The 19,964-nt window shown below is 38.0% G+C and overlaps 1 protein-coding gene across 2 annotated transcripts in view; it reads left to right on the top strand.

Moving 5' to 3' along the window:
• The window catches only part of INO80 (INO80 complex ATPase subunit), a 68,550-nt gene that overhangs the window by 24,322 nt on the left and 24,264 nt on the right, over positions 1-19,964 (top strand). For both annotated transcript variants that reach the window (XM_072864140.1, XM_072864141.1), the window contains exons 15-25: positions 331-390; positions 1,002-1,144; positions 2,216-2,300; positions 2,815-2,932; positions 3,961-4,046; positions 5,042-5,209; positions 5,658-5,791; positions 6,603-6,670; positions 8,164-8,257; positions 9,383-9,560; positions 15,072-15,212. In XM_072864140.1, coding sequence (XP_072720241.1) covers positions 331-390; positions 1,002-1,144; positions 2,216-2,300; positions 2,815-2,932; positions 3,961-4,046; positions 5,042-5,209; positions 5,658-5,791; positions 6,603-6,670; positions 8,164-8,257; positions 9,383-9,560; positions 15,072-15,212 — 1,275 coding nt within the window. The remainder of the gene's footprint in view (positions 1-330; positions 391-1,001; positions 1,145-2,215; positions 2,301-2,814; positions 2,933-3,960; positions 4,047-5,041; positions 5,210-5,657; positions 5,792-6,602; positions 6,671-8,163; positions 8,258-9,382; positions 9,561-15,071; positions 15,213-19,964) is intronic.

Raw genomic sequence — 19,964 nt, 5'->3', positions numbered from 1 at the left:
CTGCCATAAGCAAAGTATCATTTTTTATTTTTAGAAAAACCTGACTACAAGGCATAACATGCCACTGGGCGTTTTGAGATTCTCACCATAGCTTGATCTAGTCTTTGTGCTAGGCATAAGTTGCCTGATACCTTTGCCTGGAATGCTATGTTTCTAAGTATTTTTAAGTGCTTTCTGATTTTTCTCCGTGCTAAGAAAGATAATTTCCCTTTTCGTTGTTTTGGAGAAAGAGGTCTGTCTTTCTCATTTTGTAGAATACACAGTATAAAATTCTAGAGCAGGTATATCTTTATTTGAAAATAATGTCTTTCTCCTTTTGTACTGTTCCAGGTGCTACCTTATTGGGGAAATCCCCATGATAGAAAGGTGATCAGGAAGTTCTGGAGTCAGGTAATACTGACATGTCCATATGCTTCAACCATTTTTGTTATTTGTGAAGAGTAAACCAGAAACTGTTGCTATACCCCACCAAGCTAAATGATGTGTAAATATAGAGTTCTGTTTCTTCATTCATATAGTAGCATTTTCATTAAGATAATAAGGTAGAAGGCTTCTCTTGTGCTGGAGAGCAATACAGTACAGGGCAATTCAGGGCAGTTTGGTTGAAGAAACTAGAGCTCTGTAAATAAAGCAGGAAGTTTCAGTGTCAAGGACTGTTTATTCTATTTGAGTAACCTAACTCAGGATGCCCAAGTCTAGCATCCCTGCAGGCGTGTCAGATTGTTCCTGATTTAACAACAGCGTTTTGTAGGGTTCAGTGCCTGGGTCTTGTCTGGTACATTAAGAAGCATCTGAAATTGTTCAGGGGCTAACAGGCTGAAGTCCAGATCCACCAGTTGAATAACCGTGCCGTAATTAATTTAAAAAGTCAGCTGGGGAAAAATGCAGTAATAATGAGAAAAGATTATGAAACAGAAGTCTGAAATTACAGTATACACAAGTGAACTCTTCACAATGTATTTACATTATATGGACATTTGTTTCTTATTTTGTGGTTATAGAAGACATTGTATACTCAGGATGCTCCTTTCCACGTGGTGATTACCAGTTATCAGCTAGTAGTACAGGATGTGAAGTATTTCCAGCGAGTGAAGTGGCAATATATGGTGCTGGATGAAGCACAAGCACTCAAGAGTAGCTCCAGGTAATACATTAACTGGAAACAAAATCTTCCCTCTCTATCAGCCTCTTGAAGGAGTATCGAGAAAACATCAAGATTACACAAATTGATAGAAGTTAAAATTGACACACATAAGACCTTTTAAGTGTCTAACCTAGTTAAGTATCTGTATAACTGTGATGCTGGATTGATCCACTAGTTTTTTGCATTAGATTTTCCTTCTCCAAATATGTAAAATGTAATTAAAAAGTAATTGTGGAGTAGAAACTTGGAGTACAGGACAGTTAAACAGAACAGTGTGAAATGCTGTTCAGCTTCTTTCCTGACTACTCACAGAATTCTGCCTAGTGAACAGTCTGTAGTCTTTAGTGTGTATTGCTTATATTGGCTCCATTAAATGCATTATTTTCATTCCTTCTTCAGTGGCACTTCCAGACACAAATGAAGGTCAGAACCCTGTGAATACTGTTGGCTGCAGTAAAGCACAATCTTTGTTATAAGACTTTGTGCCAGAAAGTTTTCTGGTTGTTTTCAAGTAATAGATTTGTCCGTCTCTACATCTATAATTGCTTTCCCATAACCTTTGCCCAAGTTGCCACTGTACAGAGTAAGTTGAAGACTGCTTTAGATGCAGACTCATTCTGACCGAAGTCTCTCTTCAGCATTCTTTGGGAACTGCCCCTCTAAGAGTATTGTAATGTATAGCTCAGCACTCCTGCCACAGTGGCCCATACACTTAGTGTTGTAAAGTCTGAAAAATACATGACATTCTGATTCATAATAACTGTTTCTTTTGGGAAGTTAATTATTCTGATGGTGAGATTTTACTAGTATCCAAGCATTTGTATTAAAATGAGTAAAAAGATACTTAGAAAAATAAAATAAATTATGCACGTTTCTTTGTAATTTGTAAAAGGCTACTTCTTCCTGTAATTGTCTTTCGAAAGACTGGGGAGTAGCAGTGACAGTTTTACCCAGTGACCTCCAAAAATAATTTGGGAAGGTCACTGGAAGCAGTTGGTCTTAAAACACCTTATGTTTCATATCCTTCTACAAAAAACAGGTTTAATTATTTTTCTTAATTTTATTCATCAGTGTTCGTTGGAAGATCCTACTACAGTTCCAGTGTCGAAATAGATTGTTGTTGACTGGGACCCCGATCCAGAACACGATGGCTGAGGTATTCAGGAGCTCATAAGAGTGGACTTTTCTTTATAACAAGAATATATACTAAATATATGTGAACAGTTGAGAAACCTGTTGTATTTGTGTGGTTGTGGCATCATGCTTGTAGTAAACCACTGGCAAACAAACACGGAATCAGCTCTGGGAGGGGAAAATTTGGAAATGTGCCACGCATTCAAATAAAAATAAAACTGAAGATACCTGATGGTTAGCAATACCTAGATTACATCATTAAAACTAATTCTTGTGGCTTTTCCTTCTGTTGGCTGAAATCATTATGCTGTGTTTCTCACTGCATTCTAATGGTGTTTTGTTAAGTGGATATATCTGACATTTGGTGGGGGGTGGGGGGAAGGGGATGTGGCTGGGTTTTTGTTTAATTTTGCCGTGTCTCATGATCTGGTAAAGTGATTTTACTCATAAAGAGCTGCAAGGGTTTGGGATCCCCAGTTACCTTGTCCACAGTAGGGTGACTTTTGCTGATCTACTGTTTTCTCCTCTCCTTTTAGCTGTGGGCCCTGCTGCATTTTATCATGCCAACACTGTTTGATTCCCATGAAGAGTTCAATGAGTGGTTTTCTAAGGATATAGAGAGCCATGCAGAGAACAAATCTGCCATTGATGAGAGTGAGTGCAGTGTGTAACTGCAGTAGTTTTTGTACTAAAAATCTGTTGCCTTTTCCAACTACTAATGGATAAACTCTGTCTCTCATTTTTTGTATGAGAAATGTCATCTAAAGCAGAGGGTGCATAATGGGATTGGAATGTTATGGATTGTTGTCCATAGTTTATGTCAAAGTTTGTGTTTCTGACTGTAATGTAGCATGTGTAGTGAATAGAAAAACATGTAGTGAAAACATTGGTTTGCTACTTGTCTCCAGCCCTCCTCCTTCCCAAACACAGGAGAACAAATATTTTAAATATTTATAAGTTTCTATAGAGCACATAATCTTGGAGATCTCCTGAGTGTATTACAAGCTCTAGACATAAAAATTACAACGCAAAGCACTAAACACCTTTCAAGCTCCAGAAGAAAAGCATAAAAATTCTTTTTAAAAAAAAAAATCTTCACAGTAAATTTTGGGGGATAATTATGTAAAAAAAGTCTAGCTAGGTAAAATAGCTGATTTGTAATTGGAGTAGAGCACAGCACAGTTGGAACTTGTCACAAAAGTGAAGGCTTTAAGAGCTCTCAAATACTCAGAACTTTGTTTTTATAGGTTATCGTAAAGACTGCAGTTGTCTGTCAGTGCAGTATGCCCTGTTTTTGTGATGCTATAATTTTGGGAGGCAAGACTTAAAACTGTAATGATCTCTTTTCATGAATTAGCAATGTCTCATCTGAAACTTTCTTCTTCACTAATAGTGAGTGATAAATTTAAGGCCATACTGTTCAGCCCAGAGGAATATAGAACACATAAAATGCTTTAGAAGTTCATTCTTTGAAGCAGATCTTTAGATTCATAAGTTAAACAGTGTAGCTCAGCACTCATTTAAAAAAAGAAAAATCAACAGAGAAACACCAACTCTGTGCTGTAAGAACTCATGTGGGGGAAAATGGCTGAGCAGTAAGGGACTTAACTGGTAGTAGAACACCATATAGTTTTCTTCTTTCGTGAAGTAATTGTTCCTTCTTCCCATTCCCTGTATTTCAGATCAGCTATCCCGCTTGCACATGATCCTGAAGCCTTTCATGTTGAGAAGAATCAAGAAGGATGTGGAAAATGAGCTGTCAGATAAGGTGAGAAAAATGAGTATTTCAAATTTATTGTCATAGCTCTGTTCTCTAATCTGATTTTTGCAAACTCGTTTGTCAATCTGCATACCTGAAATTTGATTGTAGACCTTTCACAGACCTTCAGTTTCTGGCACAGTGTCCCAGCAATCTCACTAGCTGTGAATGTAACTGAAGAACCCCTAATTAATAAACTTTTCTTCTAGGGAAAACATTTTGTTAACAGTTACAAATAAAAAAATCTTTAAGCCTGATTAAGATATTAGTGATTAGTGATATTGACAGAAATACCACTAATTGATATAGATTGATACGATTGGGTGATAAACATCTCCAATTGCCTTTGTGAAGGATTTGGCATGGACTTAGGATTTTTTTTTGCTTGCTCCTAAAGAGCAAGAAATGCATAGTGGCAACATCATACTCTTCTCTCTTGTTAGTCTCTTAATTTCATGTGGATGTTAACAGTACTGGATGATCTTGTGGTCAACATGTCCCCAGGTTTTGGGACCACGGGCTAAAATAAATCTACTTTGTTCTGATGTGCTTATTAATTTCAAAACTAGAACTTCCCACAGACACTGTTGTTATGTGATGGACCTGTTGTTATCATGGGCTCCTGACACTTAAAAAGACAGCTCTAAATGGCTAGCATTGTAAAAGTAGGATAGTAGAACTGAGGTCAGATTTTAAGCTAATAAGCTGCAGATGTGATGTTTTCAGAGCTTCTTAAGAATCTATCTGTTTACTTAGTTGTACTCACATACTTTTAAAGGTCTGTCTCCTGCATCATTACTTAAGCCTTCCAAAACACACGTATCGGTTAAGTCCTTCCCAGGTTGGATCCTGAAATATAGATACAAATGCGACTGCCTATATATGTATTTTTTGAGAAAGTTATGTTTTCCTTAAGATATGTTTCTCTTTGCTTTGTGTCTGCTGATGTGGTCATCCTCCATTTCAGAGATAGAAAAGGCTAAATCTTCATTGCTATTTTGCAGATTGAAATTCTTATGTACTGCCAGCAGACAAGTCGACAGAAGCTGTTATACCAAGCTCTGAAGAACAAAATCTCTATTGATGACCTCCTGCAGTCCTCAATGGGCACTACTCAGCAAGCACAGACCACCACTAGTAGTCTCATGAATCTAGTCATGCAGTTCAGGAAGGTAAGGCTATTTTAAATAATAATTTAAAAAAATATAATCATTCATAAGCACAGAACTAAAATATGGCTTCTAGAAAACACCATATAAAAAACATTCTGGCATAGGCAAGCAAGTTTACATGCAGTGCAGTTGCGTTTCTGATGCAGTGTAGCATGATGTTGGGGTAGAAGAGCTTTAGCCAAATGGTGCATGCATCTGCTAACTGATTTGGTTCCAAATTGGTTATTGAAGGAAATAATTTACTTGGGAAGAAGAAGGAATAGCTGTTATGGGAATAGGAAAAGATATGATGCAATATTCAACTTTGAGTAGATATACTAAAATAGCTGTGACATACTAATCACTATTAAAGTTTTAGTGATCAATAGTCGTAGTTGATTTGGGATGTAAGTGCTGCATTGGACTAAATTAATTCCTCCCAGTGTTTGACACGCTCTCTTTCTTATAGGTGTGTAATCACCCAGAGCTGTTTGAGCGACAAGAAACTTGGTCTCCATTTCACATCTCCTTAAAGCCATACCAGATTTCAAAGTTCATCTACCGTCATGGACAGATCAGGGTCTTTAACCACTCACGGGACAGGCAAGCCTACTCCATTTTCTCTCCAGCTTAGCATATTTAGTATTATTACTTAGACTTACTTTAACGTTGTAAGTGCTAATTAACTCCCTTACCTGATGTACTTAAATGACATTGGCCAAGCAATGCATTCCTAGTTTTCTTTCATTCATTCAGCTGTTAAGCATCTGATATCTGATGCTCTCTCTTGGTGGAATCGCGATCATCAGATATCCCTTTGATGGAATAAGAAAGTCACGAAAAGGAATTTAGAGTTGTTGCTGATGATGTGTAATAGAATTAAGCTTTAAAAGAATCCTTAAAAAAACCAAAACAAAACTGTTTTCCCTTCAGTGAGTTTTCATGTCTAAGGAAGCTATCACTATCTGTCTGTTGTGACATGGTATATCGTGAGCATCTACTAGTGCCTTGACAGCTTTTAATGCTCACCTTGGATGAAGAGAAGCTGCCAGAGTGCAGTTTGCTGTTTGCGCCGACTGTGGCAATTCTTGATTAATTTTGTTTGCATTCAGTTATGAGAAATGCTCAGGGCAGAGATGAGAAAGCCACATTTGAAGATGAGACTAGCTGTTCTACAGCGTGAAATGCAATTCCAGAACAATGGTGTGTGTCAGTGTCAAATTAACAGTAGTGCATGTGGACTGATGATGCTCTTCTCTTACTGCCATGCAATTCCAGATATCCAGAGTGCTGAAATACTTACAACGAAGAACTGAATGGTTACTCTGCATTTTCTGCTGATTGTGTGATTGAACATTGTATGTGTTAACACCTTCTTAGTGATTTTGTTTGGTTTTGTTGCTTCCATTTTCAGGTGGTTACGGGTTTTACTTTCGCCATTTGCACCAGATCACATCCAGCAGTCTCTCTTCCATAGGAAGGGTAGGTTTACAGTCCTGGGAAGCAAGTTGCACTGCATGCTTGCATGTGGTGTTGTAATATGCCTTATTCAGGGGTAAGGACTGAGAGGCCAGATCAGTTAGTCCTCTGAGATAATCTGATTAGAACTTGTAAGAATTCTCTTAGCATTTGTACTTGTACATATATTTCATTTGCTCAATGAGGAAAGGATGGAAGCAGCTGGAAGAACAATCTGTAGACATCTTGTTATTTAGTCACTGCTTAATCCTACTGCAGTCTCTTGTTCCATTCCTCCTGTCTTGTTTTAACTTGCTTCAAGGGATTAATACTGCCTTTTTAGTCTTAATGTAAATTTTTCACCGATTCAATTCAGAGAAATCTTGGATTCATTTCAGTACATTCTGTACTGTATGTTAAACTGCCCGCTTCTCTGTCAAGTAAAAAGTAGATGAGATGCAAGTGACCCAGGATCTAATCAATGAGCAAAAAACCCACATAAGCGGCTTATATTGACAAACACAATTTACTATTGTAGATGATTTAATTTTTTTTTGCTAAAAAGAGCTAACTAGATTGCTCAGCTGCTGGGGTGGGAAAAACTTTGGGAGAAAAAGGCAACAAGAGATACTGGCTGCATTACTATGCTGAAATCTGTTAGCATGGACCTGTTCGGCTATGCAAAACCCTTTTCAAGTAGGAAGAGCCAGATGCAGCTACAGGAGTCTGCACTTGTCTGTAACTCTCTAACTTCCGTATGTCTTGCTGATTATTCTGGTTTCTGTTTGTTTTGGTATTCATAATAGGCTTTTTCTTGGGGACCCTTTTTGGTATACCATAAAAAGAAAAAAATTCTGGGAATATAATTTTTGTGTAGAAGTTAAAAAATAAAAACATATCAATGGTATTTGGGATATGGAGTGCACATGAGTGGGCCTGAAAGGCTTTCTTCATTAACAGTGGAACATATCTCTTCTGCTCCCCACCCTTCACTGCAGTGTATCCATCATCCTCACCATATCTGTTGCATCCTTATGCCCATACTCACATTCCCCTACCAATTCCTACATCTCTTTCCAACCCATTTGACTGACTGGCTGGGTGAGAGGGAGCATGTTTAGCAGGCATCCTGAGGTATGCGTGTTCTGGTCAGCCGTCTGGCAGATACGTGTTTGGATTTTCAAACGTGCATGCTGCCTATTGATTCTTAGTAACCGAAATCGATGTCCTGACTGGCTGCATGGTTTTCTGGCCTAGAACATATTTGTCTTTCTTGGTAAATGCCCTTCTCTTGCCAGACTGGAAAATTAACTAGAACTTGGAGTCAGACAACAGCAATTCAGATTAAATTTTCAGTATTTCTAGAAGATCTAGGTTAAATTAGGATCTCCTATTTATTCACCTAGATTTGTCATATGTCAGAGAATGTATCTTGAATTGATGAAGTAAACTTATTGTTTTGAGCTATGAGTGTCTGTGAAATGTGTTGGCCTAACTTCAGTATTTCTGTGACATAGGCATCAATGAAGAAAGCTGTTTTTCTTTCCTCCGGTTTATTGATGTCTCTCCAGCAGAAATGGCAAACCTCATGAATCAGGGACATTTAGCCAGGTGAGGATAACTTTTTTCTTTCCTCTTTTAGTAATTATAGGAAAAGTACAGGTGATGCTAGAGGCATCTCTCTGTAAACCTGCATTTTCTATGCCTCCTAATATTATAATTTGTCTATCATTATCTAATATTATAGCAACTTGTAGAGTGTTCCTTCAGGTATAGGACACCATTATGCAAGGCAATTTTTATGCCTCTGTTACGAAGATTTGACATTGTAAATACACAAGACGGTCAAAGGGCAACAGAAGAGTTTGCTTAAGATCACACTGTAGGTTGCTGGCATTATCAAGCACAAAATCCAGACTTTTGAAGGCCAGTTTATCGCAATCCTTACCAATTGCGCTTGAGCGTATGTTTTAACACAGGTGGAATAAGCTTGTGCTGTCATAGTTGTTCTTCAGCTCCGAGTCATATCGTCTAGTTTCCACGTGTCCTGTTTTTAATATGGAATGGAATTCCAAGGCACAGGCTTAGGATAATGGATTTTTTAGCACCATGAACTATATTATCTTGGAAAGGGAGGTGGTCTGTTTAAGTTATAGTGTACTCTGCAATGGACAGTACTCTGACTGAAGTTAGATAGTGACTGTAGGAAATTGGAGATAAAAGCAAGTCTTTATTAATAAATAAAGGTGCTTTGCTCAGGGCTTTGTAAGTGTAATATTCTTTTGTTGTTGTGGTTATTTTGGACTACTGTTTCTTGTCTGTGTTTCAGTAACATAATAGAAATTTCTCTTGATCTATCTGAATGATCTTTATGATAAATTCTGCATTCGTTATGAAGGTTGTTATGAATAATTTATATATGGAGCAATTTACAGGGAAGTCAGAGTGCAATTTTAAGTAGTAGTGGCTAACTTGGACTTGACCCTTTTAAATGGAGTGCTTCAAAATGTATTCTGATTTAATAATTTAGATTCAGTTAAGCCACCTTAGAAAAGAATGAAAATAAGAGTAATATAATTGGAAGATGTCTAGCAAAAATTATTTCCTTTAAGTTAGGACACTGTAAGCCTGAAATCCTGAAAAAACATTTGTGTCAAATAGAGTTATGTTGTAAATATACTCAAGCCTTTCTTTCACAAAGCAGTGAATAAATGTATCTACTGTGTTTTGTTTCAGATGGTTAGCTCTTTTCCTGTCTCTGAAAGCATCCTACAGGCTCCATCACATGCGATCCTGGATGGAGACGGAAGGGGAGAAACAGCAGGGGTCACGTTGTCTGAGGAGCAGGGATTTCTTGCTTGATGTAAATTTCCCGCTGTCTTTCCCTAACTTGCACAGCTGCACTTTGCTGCAGGTAAGCAAAATTTCTGTCATGTAGAGACGGTAGCAAATCCTTATGAGTGAGAAGTTATGAAAAGCTTTCTATCCTTATAAAACAGAGGAAAACGAACTTGGAAACAGGATGTCTTTTATTATCTGCTTTATTTGATATAGTTAATGAAGTTCAGAGCGCTGAATAGAAAAATAGTTTGACTGCTATCTTCCTCCCATGTGGTGATACATTTCAAAACTTGCTATAAAGAATAAATCAGTTGCATTAGGAGTCTTAAAAATTTTACTGGAGCAACAGAACTAGACTCATGATTTGTCAGGGATAGATTCTACATGTAAGCTTAAGAGTTTTGTAATTTTTTCTACATGTAAGATGCTTGTTTTCTGACTGAAACCAACTCTTTTCTTCTCAAATTCAATACAATGTTGCAGCAACTGGGGAAAGCAGAGACTTCAGCCTAGCAGTGTTTCAGAGTTGGTGGACAAGCGTTATCAATGGTGTCTTTCTACTCTGAAATTTGCTTCTGCTGCTGTCTAGTAGACTCTTAATGTGTTCATCTTACTGTGTAATGCAAGGTCATTTTCTCTAATCTTTTGCCTGGGATGTGTGTGAAGGTTTTGTCTTTTTACGACTAAATTGCTGCTGATTTCCTGAGTTAGGTTATAGCTCCATTGATTTGTTTCACTGGGAAATAAGTTTACAAAAGTGCTAGCACGGAGTCAGGAAAGCATCTTAGGGCAGTTAGCAGATATGCAGTACAAAAATCTTTTCTGAAACAGTGAGATCGTGCCAAATTTCCCTAGGGAATATTGCTTCTCTTCAAGAGTGTGGAAGGGGAAAGGAGATAGCCAGAATTCAATTGAATAGCATGTAGAGGAAGTTGAAATTGAAGACGCATAAGCAGTAGGAAACCAACCTTGGGCTTGGTGTCATGTTTTGCAGCGTTAACAGCAAAGCCAACAAAATGAGTCCTCCTAGTTATCAAACAAAGAGCAAGCCAACTGAGTGTGTATGCCAGTTAACTCTAGCTGTGCTGGTGTTTAAATATTCTGTGTTCCCCATGCCTAGCTTGCTAAAATGTCTACGCTGTATGGATTTTCTTTCAGTTAGTTTTTTTTAAGATTACATTCATCTATTTGTATACTGTGTGTAATGCTTATCTCTGAAACTATACTGTAGCTCTGTACTCTCCTTGGTATGGTTAAGAAAAACGGGTGGTGTCATAAATGATGCAGCCTAACAGTAAAGGAGTAGAAGGATGGTATCAGAAGTTGTATGCGCTGACAGAAGGTAGCATTCATTTTTACATATGTAGAAAGACAATCTAGATTTTTACATAGCCTTTGGGTTAGTGTGTATAAATATTAAAATGAAAGTCATTATATTTTCTTAAAGAACAGAAGGTGAGTTATCATTATAGATATTAAATGAGATGTGGATTATGCACATGTAGGTTTTAATATTAACAATGAAATGTAAAGCATTTGGATAGGCTACAGACCCACCTGTACCACAACCTGGCAAGACTTAAACATATAATTTGCTTTCTCCAAATAATTTTTGTTCTTTGAGGAAGTCATTACTTGTGTCTCCGGGGGTCCAAGTGCTGTGATTGTGTGTAACCAGTGACTGGTGTAACTAGTACCTTTTACATAGAAAACAGCAAGCTGAGAAGCAAAGTTCATCAGTGTTTGCAATACAGCACATTTGTGATAACCCCAGTAAATCTCAAGGAAGTTTAGCCCTACGGTTATGACAGATTCTTTAGAACTGTTTCATTCTAACCTGCATGTTAGATGAATTACCACCTAAAGTCACTTTAAAATAAGCTATGTTTGCAGAATTTTGTTTGCACAGCTTACATATAGAACGTCTTAAAAAAAAAAAAGCTCAAAACCACAGGGAGAGATGAAAAACAAACTGCCCTTTATAGGCCTGTCTTTTAGCAACACACATCATCATTAGGGAAAATGAACTCACTTTTTTTGTCTTAGCCCAAATTCGAGAAACTTTCAATGTAAAATTCCCCGAGGCTTCCTCTAGGGCTTCATAAGATAGTAACACGTAGGGAGTGAGGAGGGGGAGAAACAGAGGAAAAAGGAAATGGTATAAATCTGGAAAGGCTTTTCTTAACTGCTCAGATCAGCATTTCCGATATAAGACACAAACTATGAAAATAAGTCAGTAGACAAAAAAACACATTTATTTTTAGCGGATCTTTCTGAAATTGAGGTAACATCTGTCTAAAGATAGTATTAGTTTCTTCATGTAAACACAGAAATCCCTTGCAGCGTGAGGTCTGTTCATTCCCCTTACTCCGCACCTCCACAACATATGTATTAATTTGTATACATTGATTTGAATTAATATAAAATCTGCTCTGTTGAGATGAACCCTTCTGTCCTTTGCTTTCCTAATTTTCTTTCTATAAAAAAATTAGGAGTGTTAATGAGCTTAAGATGCTGGTAGCAATCACCCATATTTATGTGCAGCTCTGTTTGCAATATAGGAAAGCCTCTTTCAACACTTACTTTGGATTGCATGGTTGCAGTAGATGTGTACATTCTTATTTTTTACCAGTCCTCCTCTTCGGCTCTTGGCTTTGTTGTACTAGGGTATATGGTCCATTTCAGAGCTGTGGCTGTGTTCGGTTCTGTAACCTTACCCAGTCTTTTCCACGTATGTGACTGGGGAAGCTGGTTTCCACTGTCCTTGTTATATCTGGTGTCTGCTCTGTTCATGAATACTTAATGTCTGCGTATGTCAGGGAATTCAGAGGGGGATGTTTCTTATGTGACCTGCTCAAAACTTGCATACAGGAAGCATGGTGCTGATAACCAGATTAATGTCCGTGTACAAGACCTACTTCCAATACTGTGTGTATACAAAAATAATATTTTTCTCTTATTTTGGATACCTTCTTGGAAGTTTTCCTTTATGTTTCTTCCTGGCTGCTTCTAATTGGGCTAAAGCCATCTTCGATAGCTCTTCGATATTGGCTTCCAAAAGAGAATTAAGTAACAAACTTGCATAGGTTTGGAATTACAGTTTGTTAGCTTCCTTGCTGTCCACTTCTTGTACTCTCACTTTCCAGGAAATAAAGTTAATGAACCCCTCTGACGACCAGGCTGCAATCAGTATGCCAATGCTTGCTGTCATAAGACTTACTGGAAACCTCTTGTGACTGCATGCAATGCTCATTCCTCATTGTAAAATCATCTGTACCCCCAGTGTCTGGGCCAGGGGCGGGGAAGACAGGGGCTTTGAGCTAAAGCAGTTGTTTTGAGTCCGTCTAGTAGCCTGCTGTTGCTGAGAGAAGTCACTCTTCCTCTCTGACCCTTGCTGTCCTTTCATTACTCCCAGCTGCTGAATCCTGCCTCCACTGATGTGGGCTTGCACTGTCTCATCCCTGCATGAGCTGACTGCAGAAAACTTTCTATTTTCATATCTGTTGAATTTGCTCTCTGATGAGATGTGTAGCTAAACATGCTTGTGGAGGGGTGTGATGGGTGATAAAACTAGCACAAGAAGAGCCACAACTGTGTCGTGGGAAGGGACTCCCCCTTTTCAGCAGCAGTGCTGGTGCTTTGTTGCCACCGTTTCTGGTCCTCAGATGAGTAAGCCAGCGTTCACATCTGTTGTCCACAGACACGTATGTACTCCCAGCCTTGCACTGCCCACACTGCTGTTTCAGCACACGGCCTGTTTTACCAGGTGGTGAAACAGATCACAAAACCAAGTTGGAGTGGAGGGTTTGTTTTCATCTTGATCAGCATTTTAATGAGTACAGACAGCTAGGCCAACAAGAAGGGGCTCTGCGGGGACAGGAGTGAACATGTGAAGCGGTTGTTGCTTAAGCTAGCATTACTGATCAAGAATTGCCAGCTGAGTAAGAGCCTGTTTTTGGGATCACTTCACATTATCCACTGTGGCCCAAGCTTTGACCTGTGCTTTCTAGCCCTGCTGAGTGTCAATGAAAGGCTTTTGTCAGCTCTTTCTGCTCTCACCTTTTATGTAGAGGAGCAGATGTTCAGTCAGAGAGTATGAACTTTCTTTATGCTAGCTCCAGACCACAAGTCACACTGGTAGCAGCTGAAAGACCCACTTGCATGCTAGCATTGACTGATTGTATTTCTTAGGTGGTGCTAGCACGTATGTACAGTAAGACTATTTTTCCCCCTTGTCAGCAGGTTCCAAATAATACGTGCTAGCCATCTGCATCTTGCCCAGTGCATCTACATCTGGAAACAGAAAGGGCCCAGGATGCGTGATCCATAATAGACTACTGCTGTGGATGTTTTCTAGCATTTTTTGACATATATAGGAATGTGTATATCCAGTGTATGCCATGATATACAAGGTGTCTGCTTCAATCATGTACCCTGATGTTTAGAACTTTAAACACTGAGATTTTAGAAAATTGGGAGGCTATGTAAAATAAAAGTAGCATGCAATTAATTTTGGTGCATTAGAAACTGGGGCAGAACAATGCCAAAGCTTTAGATGCTGTTTACGTTTTACTTAAGTGAACTGCTAGAATTGTCAGGAGGGCACATCCTGTGATCCTATGGCAGTGAGAGGTATACCTCTTAATGTTTCTTTTTTTGTTTCTTGTTTCCTGTAGTATACAGAATAATGCTCTGCATACTATAGGAAACAATTATACATGACAATATATAACAGTTGGTTGCTATGAATATAGAAGAGTCAGAATAAAAACTAAGTAGCAAAAATGGCTTAGTCTATAAGCAGTTTATTTCATGGTTTGATGCAGATATTTACAATAAAAAAGGAAATATAACAACTGATGCAAGCAAAGAAAAGTTAGTTTTCTGTTATTTTTCTGCATAGAGTTGACCATCTTCAAAGAGCTCTCCTTTCTTTAAACTGCAGTGTCATCTCAGTGCCCCCACTTTTGAGTCAGTATATTTTTCTGTATCAAAAGGACATTGATACACTTGTGGCAAATTCCAGGTTTTAGACATGGGTGTAAGTGTGTGAGTAACCATGCTAGCACCTTGAAAGTCTTCAGGATAAAATTTAGAGCCATTTTGCACAGGAAAGGAAGAAAAGGCTGGAAAAGATGAAAGTCCAAAGATACAAGTTCGGTCTCATTTAGAGTCTTAAGTTTTTTCTCTGCCAAATTTCATTTTACCTATGCTTCAGAATACATAAAGGAGTAGCTACAAAACAGCTTGAGGGTCTGACCTATTAGAATATTCCCGTACTTCCTTCATTATAAAAGCTAAGGCCAAAAGGTTCAAAGAAGGAAAAATTTGTTTCTGGTTCCAACTAGGCATAAAGGCAGGTATTGATATGAGCTATTCTGATTTCAACCATTTCAGGATTTGAATGTTCTGATAATTACACAGAGATCCTGTACATTGTCACTGCAGCAGATGTGTAGAGTTTCCTTTTTCAAAGAGAAATATTTGGTGAATGTCCTTTGTCTTTCTCATGGGTGGTGACAAGATTTAAGAGGAGTTTTTCTTTATAGACATAGTAACTTTTTAATTTTAATTGTGTTTTCAGAACCTTGTGTTCAGTAGCCACTGTAAAGCAGTTACTGGCTATTCAGATCATGTCATACACCGAAGGAGATCAGCTACCTCATGTGTACGGTGCTGCCAGGTGACTGAGCTGCCGTCCTTCCTGTGCATAGCCAGTCCACGGGTAAGTCCAAGTTAAGTTGTAAATTATTTATTTTCTATTGTGTTCTAAATCTTGTTAGAATTGTGTTTTAGGAACAGGATGATTTATTACTTTCTTTTGGTTGGGTAAAACTGTTATGAGGATATCCTTTTGCTACTGTATTCATTAGTGGGTTTTTTCATAGGGGAAGTGACTGTAATGTGTACTGAAAGGAAAAGGGCAGTGGTAAGATGCACCCAACAGGAGTTGTTCTCAGATATGTAGATTTCACTTTCTCTCCTAATACCAAAAGCAGTGAAATTATAGAGGAGGTTGTCAAGTAGATTATTCCCCAGTAATCTAAGGGGGAGATGTAGGTATGATATGAACAGAATGGGGTGATTGTTTGGTCAACTCTCTGACAAAAGAGGGCTGAGGAGCAATGCTTTTTTGAAAAGGATGTTCATTTTCTCTCATTGCCTCAGCTTATGCTTCAAAAAGGAAACACCAAATTGCAATCTATAAGGATTACTCGAGTTGGCATTTTCTAAATCTTTTGGATATTAAGTCGTACTGCTTGGGATTGTCCATTATCTATTAACTGAAGTTTGAAATTACTTTAGCTGAAGTTTCCTGGGCTGACACAAGAGACCTTCATAAGTCTGTGGCTGTTGTATTCCGTGTTGTTGGATCTTGTCAAAGCTGGACAAAATGTACTTTTATTACCAGACTATCCAGATGTTATATTCTTTAGTCACTGTTAATGTTATTGCTGTAGGCTTAATCAAATGGGGCCGCATGTGCAATTATAGATTTGCATCTGGAGAAGGGTGGATGGCAAGTAGGACTCTGTGCTTATTACCTACATGCTGCTGCTTGAGCTGAATTCATCTGTGCCTGCAGCTCTAGGGGCCAGGAATCCAACTGAACTTCTCAAAGTCACATATCCCCTCCCAGTCACAACATATTACCTGGTTCAAGAACAAGCACTTATTCTGAGAGTAAATTGTGAAAACCACTTCTCCTTCAGATTCCTGTGATTTGTCACTCTTTGTACCTAAATTTGCATTACGGATGAAGAATATGTTGAATACTTCCCCTACATCAGGAAGGGAGGAGAGGAGCTTAGAAGGCTACATATGAAGGGGAAGGGAAAGGCAAGGAGAGATCGTATCTGACATTTATTCTAGTGAATAAAAGTTACTTGTTTTGACTTGGCTGGTGTATAAAAATGATTAAGTGGAGGCATAGCTTTTTGTTTCTAGGAATACAAAGACTTAATTTTACGCTTGTTAGAAACTTTTGGCAGGAGTGTAGAAGACCTGAAACAGCAGAAAGAGCACATATGTTCTCAGAAACGATAGCCTTCTGTTGTTGTTTGACCTGTGATGAATTTTGGGAAGTTAATGGAGTGAATGATAGAAATAGGAGCAGCTATGCAGTTTATGTAGCAGCTATGGGTTGATGAGTGGGGGTTAGTGTCGTAGTTTTCTTTCTACGCAGGCAATTTTCCTGAGTATAGATAGGTCTCAATCACAAAAAAAGTAGCTTGGAGGACGAATCTTGTGCTCTCATTAAGAAGCTGATTAATTCAGTTTAGAGTAATATTGTTCGGTTTAGTTTCAATAGATCCCAGTGTGTCAGAGGGATTGTGGTGAGAAGTGGTTTTGGGCATCTCACAATGCCTGAAAGGTTAACTTTGCATGGAGATAAATGCAGGAAGAAATTTAACAATTACCCTACCTAAACTAAGTTATTGAATTTAATGTGGCAATGCATTCATATATCCCTATCACTATTTTTTTTTTTATGTATTTCTGAACTATGACTGTTACATTCAATCAGTTTGACAATAATGTGTTGACATAGGAGGATTTAATGCTAAGGAGTATCCTACCTTTTGTTACAAGTAAAACCACAAAAACAAACCTGGAAAAAAAAAAAACCTTAAAAAACTACACTATGACAAAAAGAGAGGAGGAGCATGAACAAGCTTGAATGGAAGATTCTTTTGATCTGTCTCAGAAATGTGTTGGTTTTTCTTGTAAGGCCATGTAAAAGATGTAGAGCTCTACCCTAGAAGTGTGTATATGCATTTTAAAAAGTGCAGAGCTGACAGTAAAGAAAGTCTTATGTCCTCAGATGTCAGTCAGTGTTACACAGGCTACATGGGAAGATTAGTTCTTGTTAATGTAGGAATTGCACTGAGGCGCACACAGACTTCATCTCAAGATTGTCTCCTACTAGCTCTTCCTTTAGGTGAGGTATTACTGAAATGTAGCTTGTGGAATTTTATGATGTGACTTTGTTTTTCTTTTAAAAATCCTAGTGTATGAATCTCCATATTAATTTCAGTAGATAAGCCATGTTTCTGTGTCCAGAAATTAGTCTGCTCTGTTTTGTGTGTAGTGGCTGCCTGTCCTAGGTGTCCTGGAAATAAATATGACAAGTTGTCTGTGCTTGAAAGAGTATTTGTTCCAGTCTATCCAGTGTGTAGAAATAGGAACTGAAATGTGATGGTTAATAGTGTCCCTTAAACAACCTCAGTCTGTACCATCATTTGCAGTGTGCATCAGTGTTCAGGCAACAAGACTTGCTTGCATTTTGAATTGAGAGGTTTTGCCCTCTCCCACAGAAGTCAGTCCTATGCTTTGACTGCAGATGGCAGTACAATATAGCATCAACTCTTAACAGTATCTTTTCAGTACTGGAAATGTGTACAAAGTCTTAACGCAGTCCCTTTCACTTTGCAGTGTTTCATGTGGCTATGTGTATAGACCTGTAAGCCAGTCTGGTTTAAAAATAGCTCTTGGCATCCTGCAAAACAATGGCTTTACCATTATTGCTGAGATTTTGTATGCTTTTTTGGTTTTATTTAGATATGTACTATAATTGTGCTCATGAATCTGTTTAAGCAATTGTTTGGCCCTTGCAAAGAGAAGTCTCTGTTTGTGAGATGAATTTATTCCTATAAGAAGAGCTCCTGTAAAACAGGAGTGGACCACAGGCTTCCACCCAGAAGATCTTGCTTAATACCTTTTACTTTGAGTTAGCTGGTAAATGTTCAGAGAGGAGCAGCCAGCATCTAAGATATCAGGCAGTCTGTCCTGAGGTATGGATTGCGCCCTTCACCTTACAATTCTAAAGTACAATATTTAAAACTGTTGATATTTAAACTATTTTATTGCTTATCATTTAGTTAAGCCATTAAAATATTTTCATTTGCATGATATAATGTTATATATATTATTCTCGATATCTAGCAGTTAATTATGTCATGCTAGAGTAAGCTGGAACAAAAAATTAAAACCCCTTCAAATACATAAAAGCTCTTCATCTGCAATACAAAGATAGTTCTTTTACTGTGTGTAATGTTTCGATTGTCCCGTTATCACACTAATTCCCACCCCTACTCAATTCTCCAGAAACTCCGCTGCTTACTGTTCACCATCAAACCCTACAGACTCCCATACTGTTTCTTCCTACACAGTTCTGCCTTCTTTTTTTAAATGTGAAAACTTTCACAAGTTTGATTTCCTCTGTGTTCATTTTTCTTTGTTACATTGCTTTTAATAGTCCCATAGGTAATGACATCTTGCACAGTGTTAGGATTAATGACAATGTTTTTAATGTTTTACATGAATTTACACGGATGACTTTTTTTTAATTGTACTTCTGAAATAAAAGCAACAATGACTTCTAGAGTAATTATATATTTGCTTCCTATATTGGTGAAGAAACCTACAAAGCATTGCAAATTTGTAACTTTTCTGTGTTATAAGCCCATACTGTAAGGTTAGTTGTCTGATACTAAATCTTAGTTTCATTTTTAAGTGAGTTTACAACATGTTATTAAGTCTCTAGATAGTATGTGAAAGTTTCTACTAGCTTTCTTTTGTAAACTCGGTTATAAATAGCTTTTGGAAACACCCCAGAATGTTGGCCCAAAACAGACTTATATTCAGAAAAGATAGGAAGAAGTTGGCAATATGCATTTGATTGGAAAGGTTCTTGTGCTAGATAGTGAATTGTTGTGTGTTTATATTTGCGTGAAAGTGTTGCAATTGTTTTATTTGCTTTGGATCATGTGGTTTAACTTTTGGTGAAGTATCTAAAGAAAAACCCAGCAGAGTAGGCTGTCCTGGTATGCACCACGGGTCAGTTCATGCTTTTGGGTTTTATTACTTCAGTATCTTGAAGTTGTCCCTTACCCTGGTAAGGGAGAGATAAGAGAAAGCTATAGATTGTTCATACAAGAACAGCCTTGTCTGCTGGAATGAACTCTTTACTCGAGGACCTTACAGCCACTGGGCATACAGCTGTTTGGCTAACATGGACCTTCCACTCTCTGTCCAGATTTGGGTGGACGGGGCAGAGCAGGGGGGATTGAAGTGATGGAGCTATTCCAGAATAGCTCACATGGCATGAAATCAGAGTTCCTGTGTTTGCAACACTGGTCTGTCCAGCTGTGTTGTATGTACTGAAGCAGGTAATAGGGCAAGGGATTCATAGAATGGCCAGGAAAAAAAGATGATCATCCTGTGCTCACTTGCACTGTTTCTGTGCCCCACTTCTGTTCAAATCAGCTGTCAAGCCCAAGAAATGTGCCGTTCCAAAATGGGGCTGTTTTCCTGTTCATTTTTTTCCTTTCTAATTTATGTATCTAATCTATGTAATTTATGTATTTTATGTATTTTTCCTTATCTAGTTTATGTATTCCTAATTTTAAATTATCACATTAATTTCTGTTAAGGACAATATGTAAATCTCACCTCTGCTAGGTAAATACTTGAT

Source organism: Ciconia boyciana, chromosome 6, assembly GCF_034638445.1.
Source record: "Ciconia boyciana chromosome 6, ASM3463844v1, whole genome shotgun sequence".
Lineage (NCBI taxonomy): Eukaryota > Metazoa > Chordata > Aves > Ciconiiformes > Ciconiidae > Ciconia > Ciconia boyciana.
This window is presented reverse-complemented; position numbering and strand designations above follow the sequence as displayed.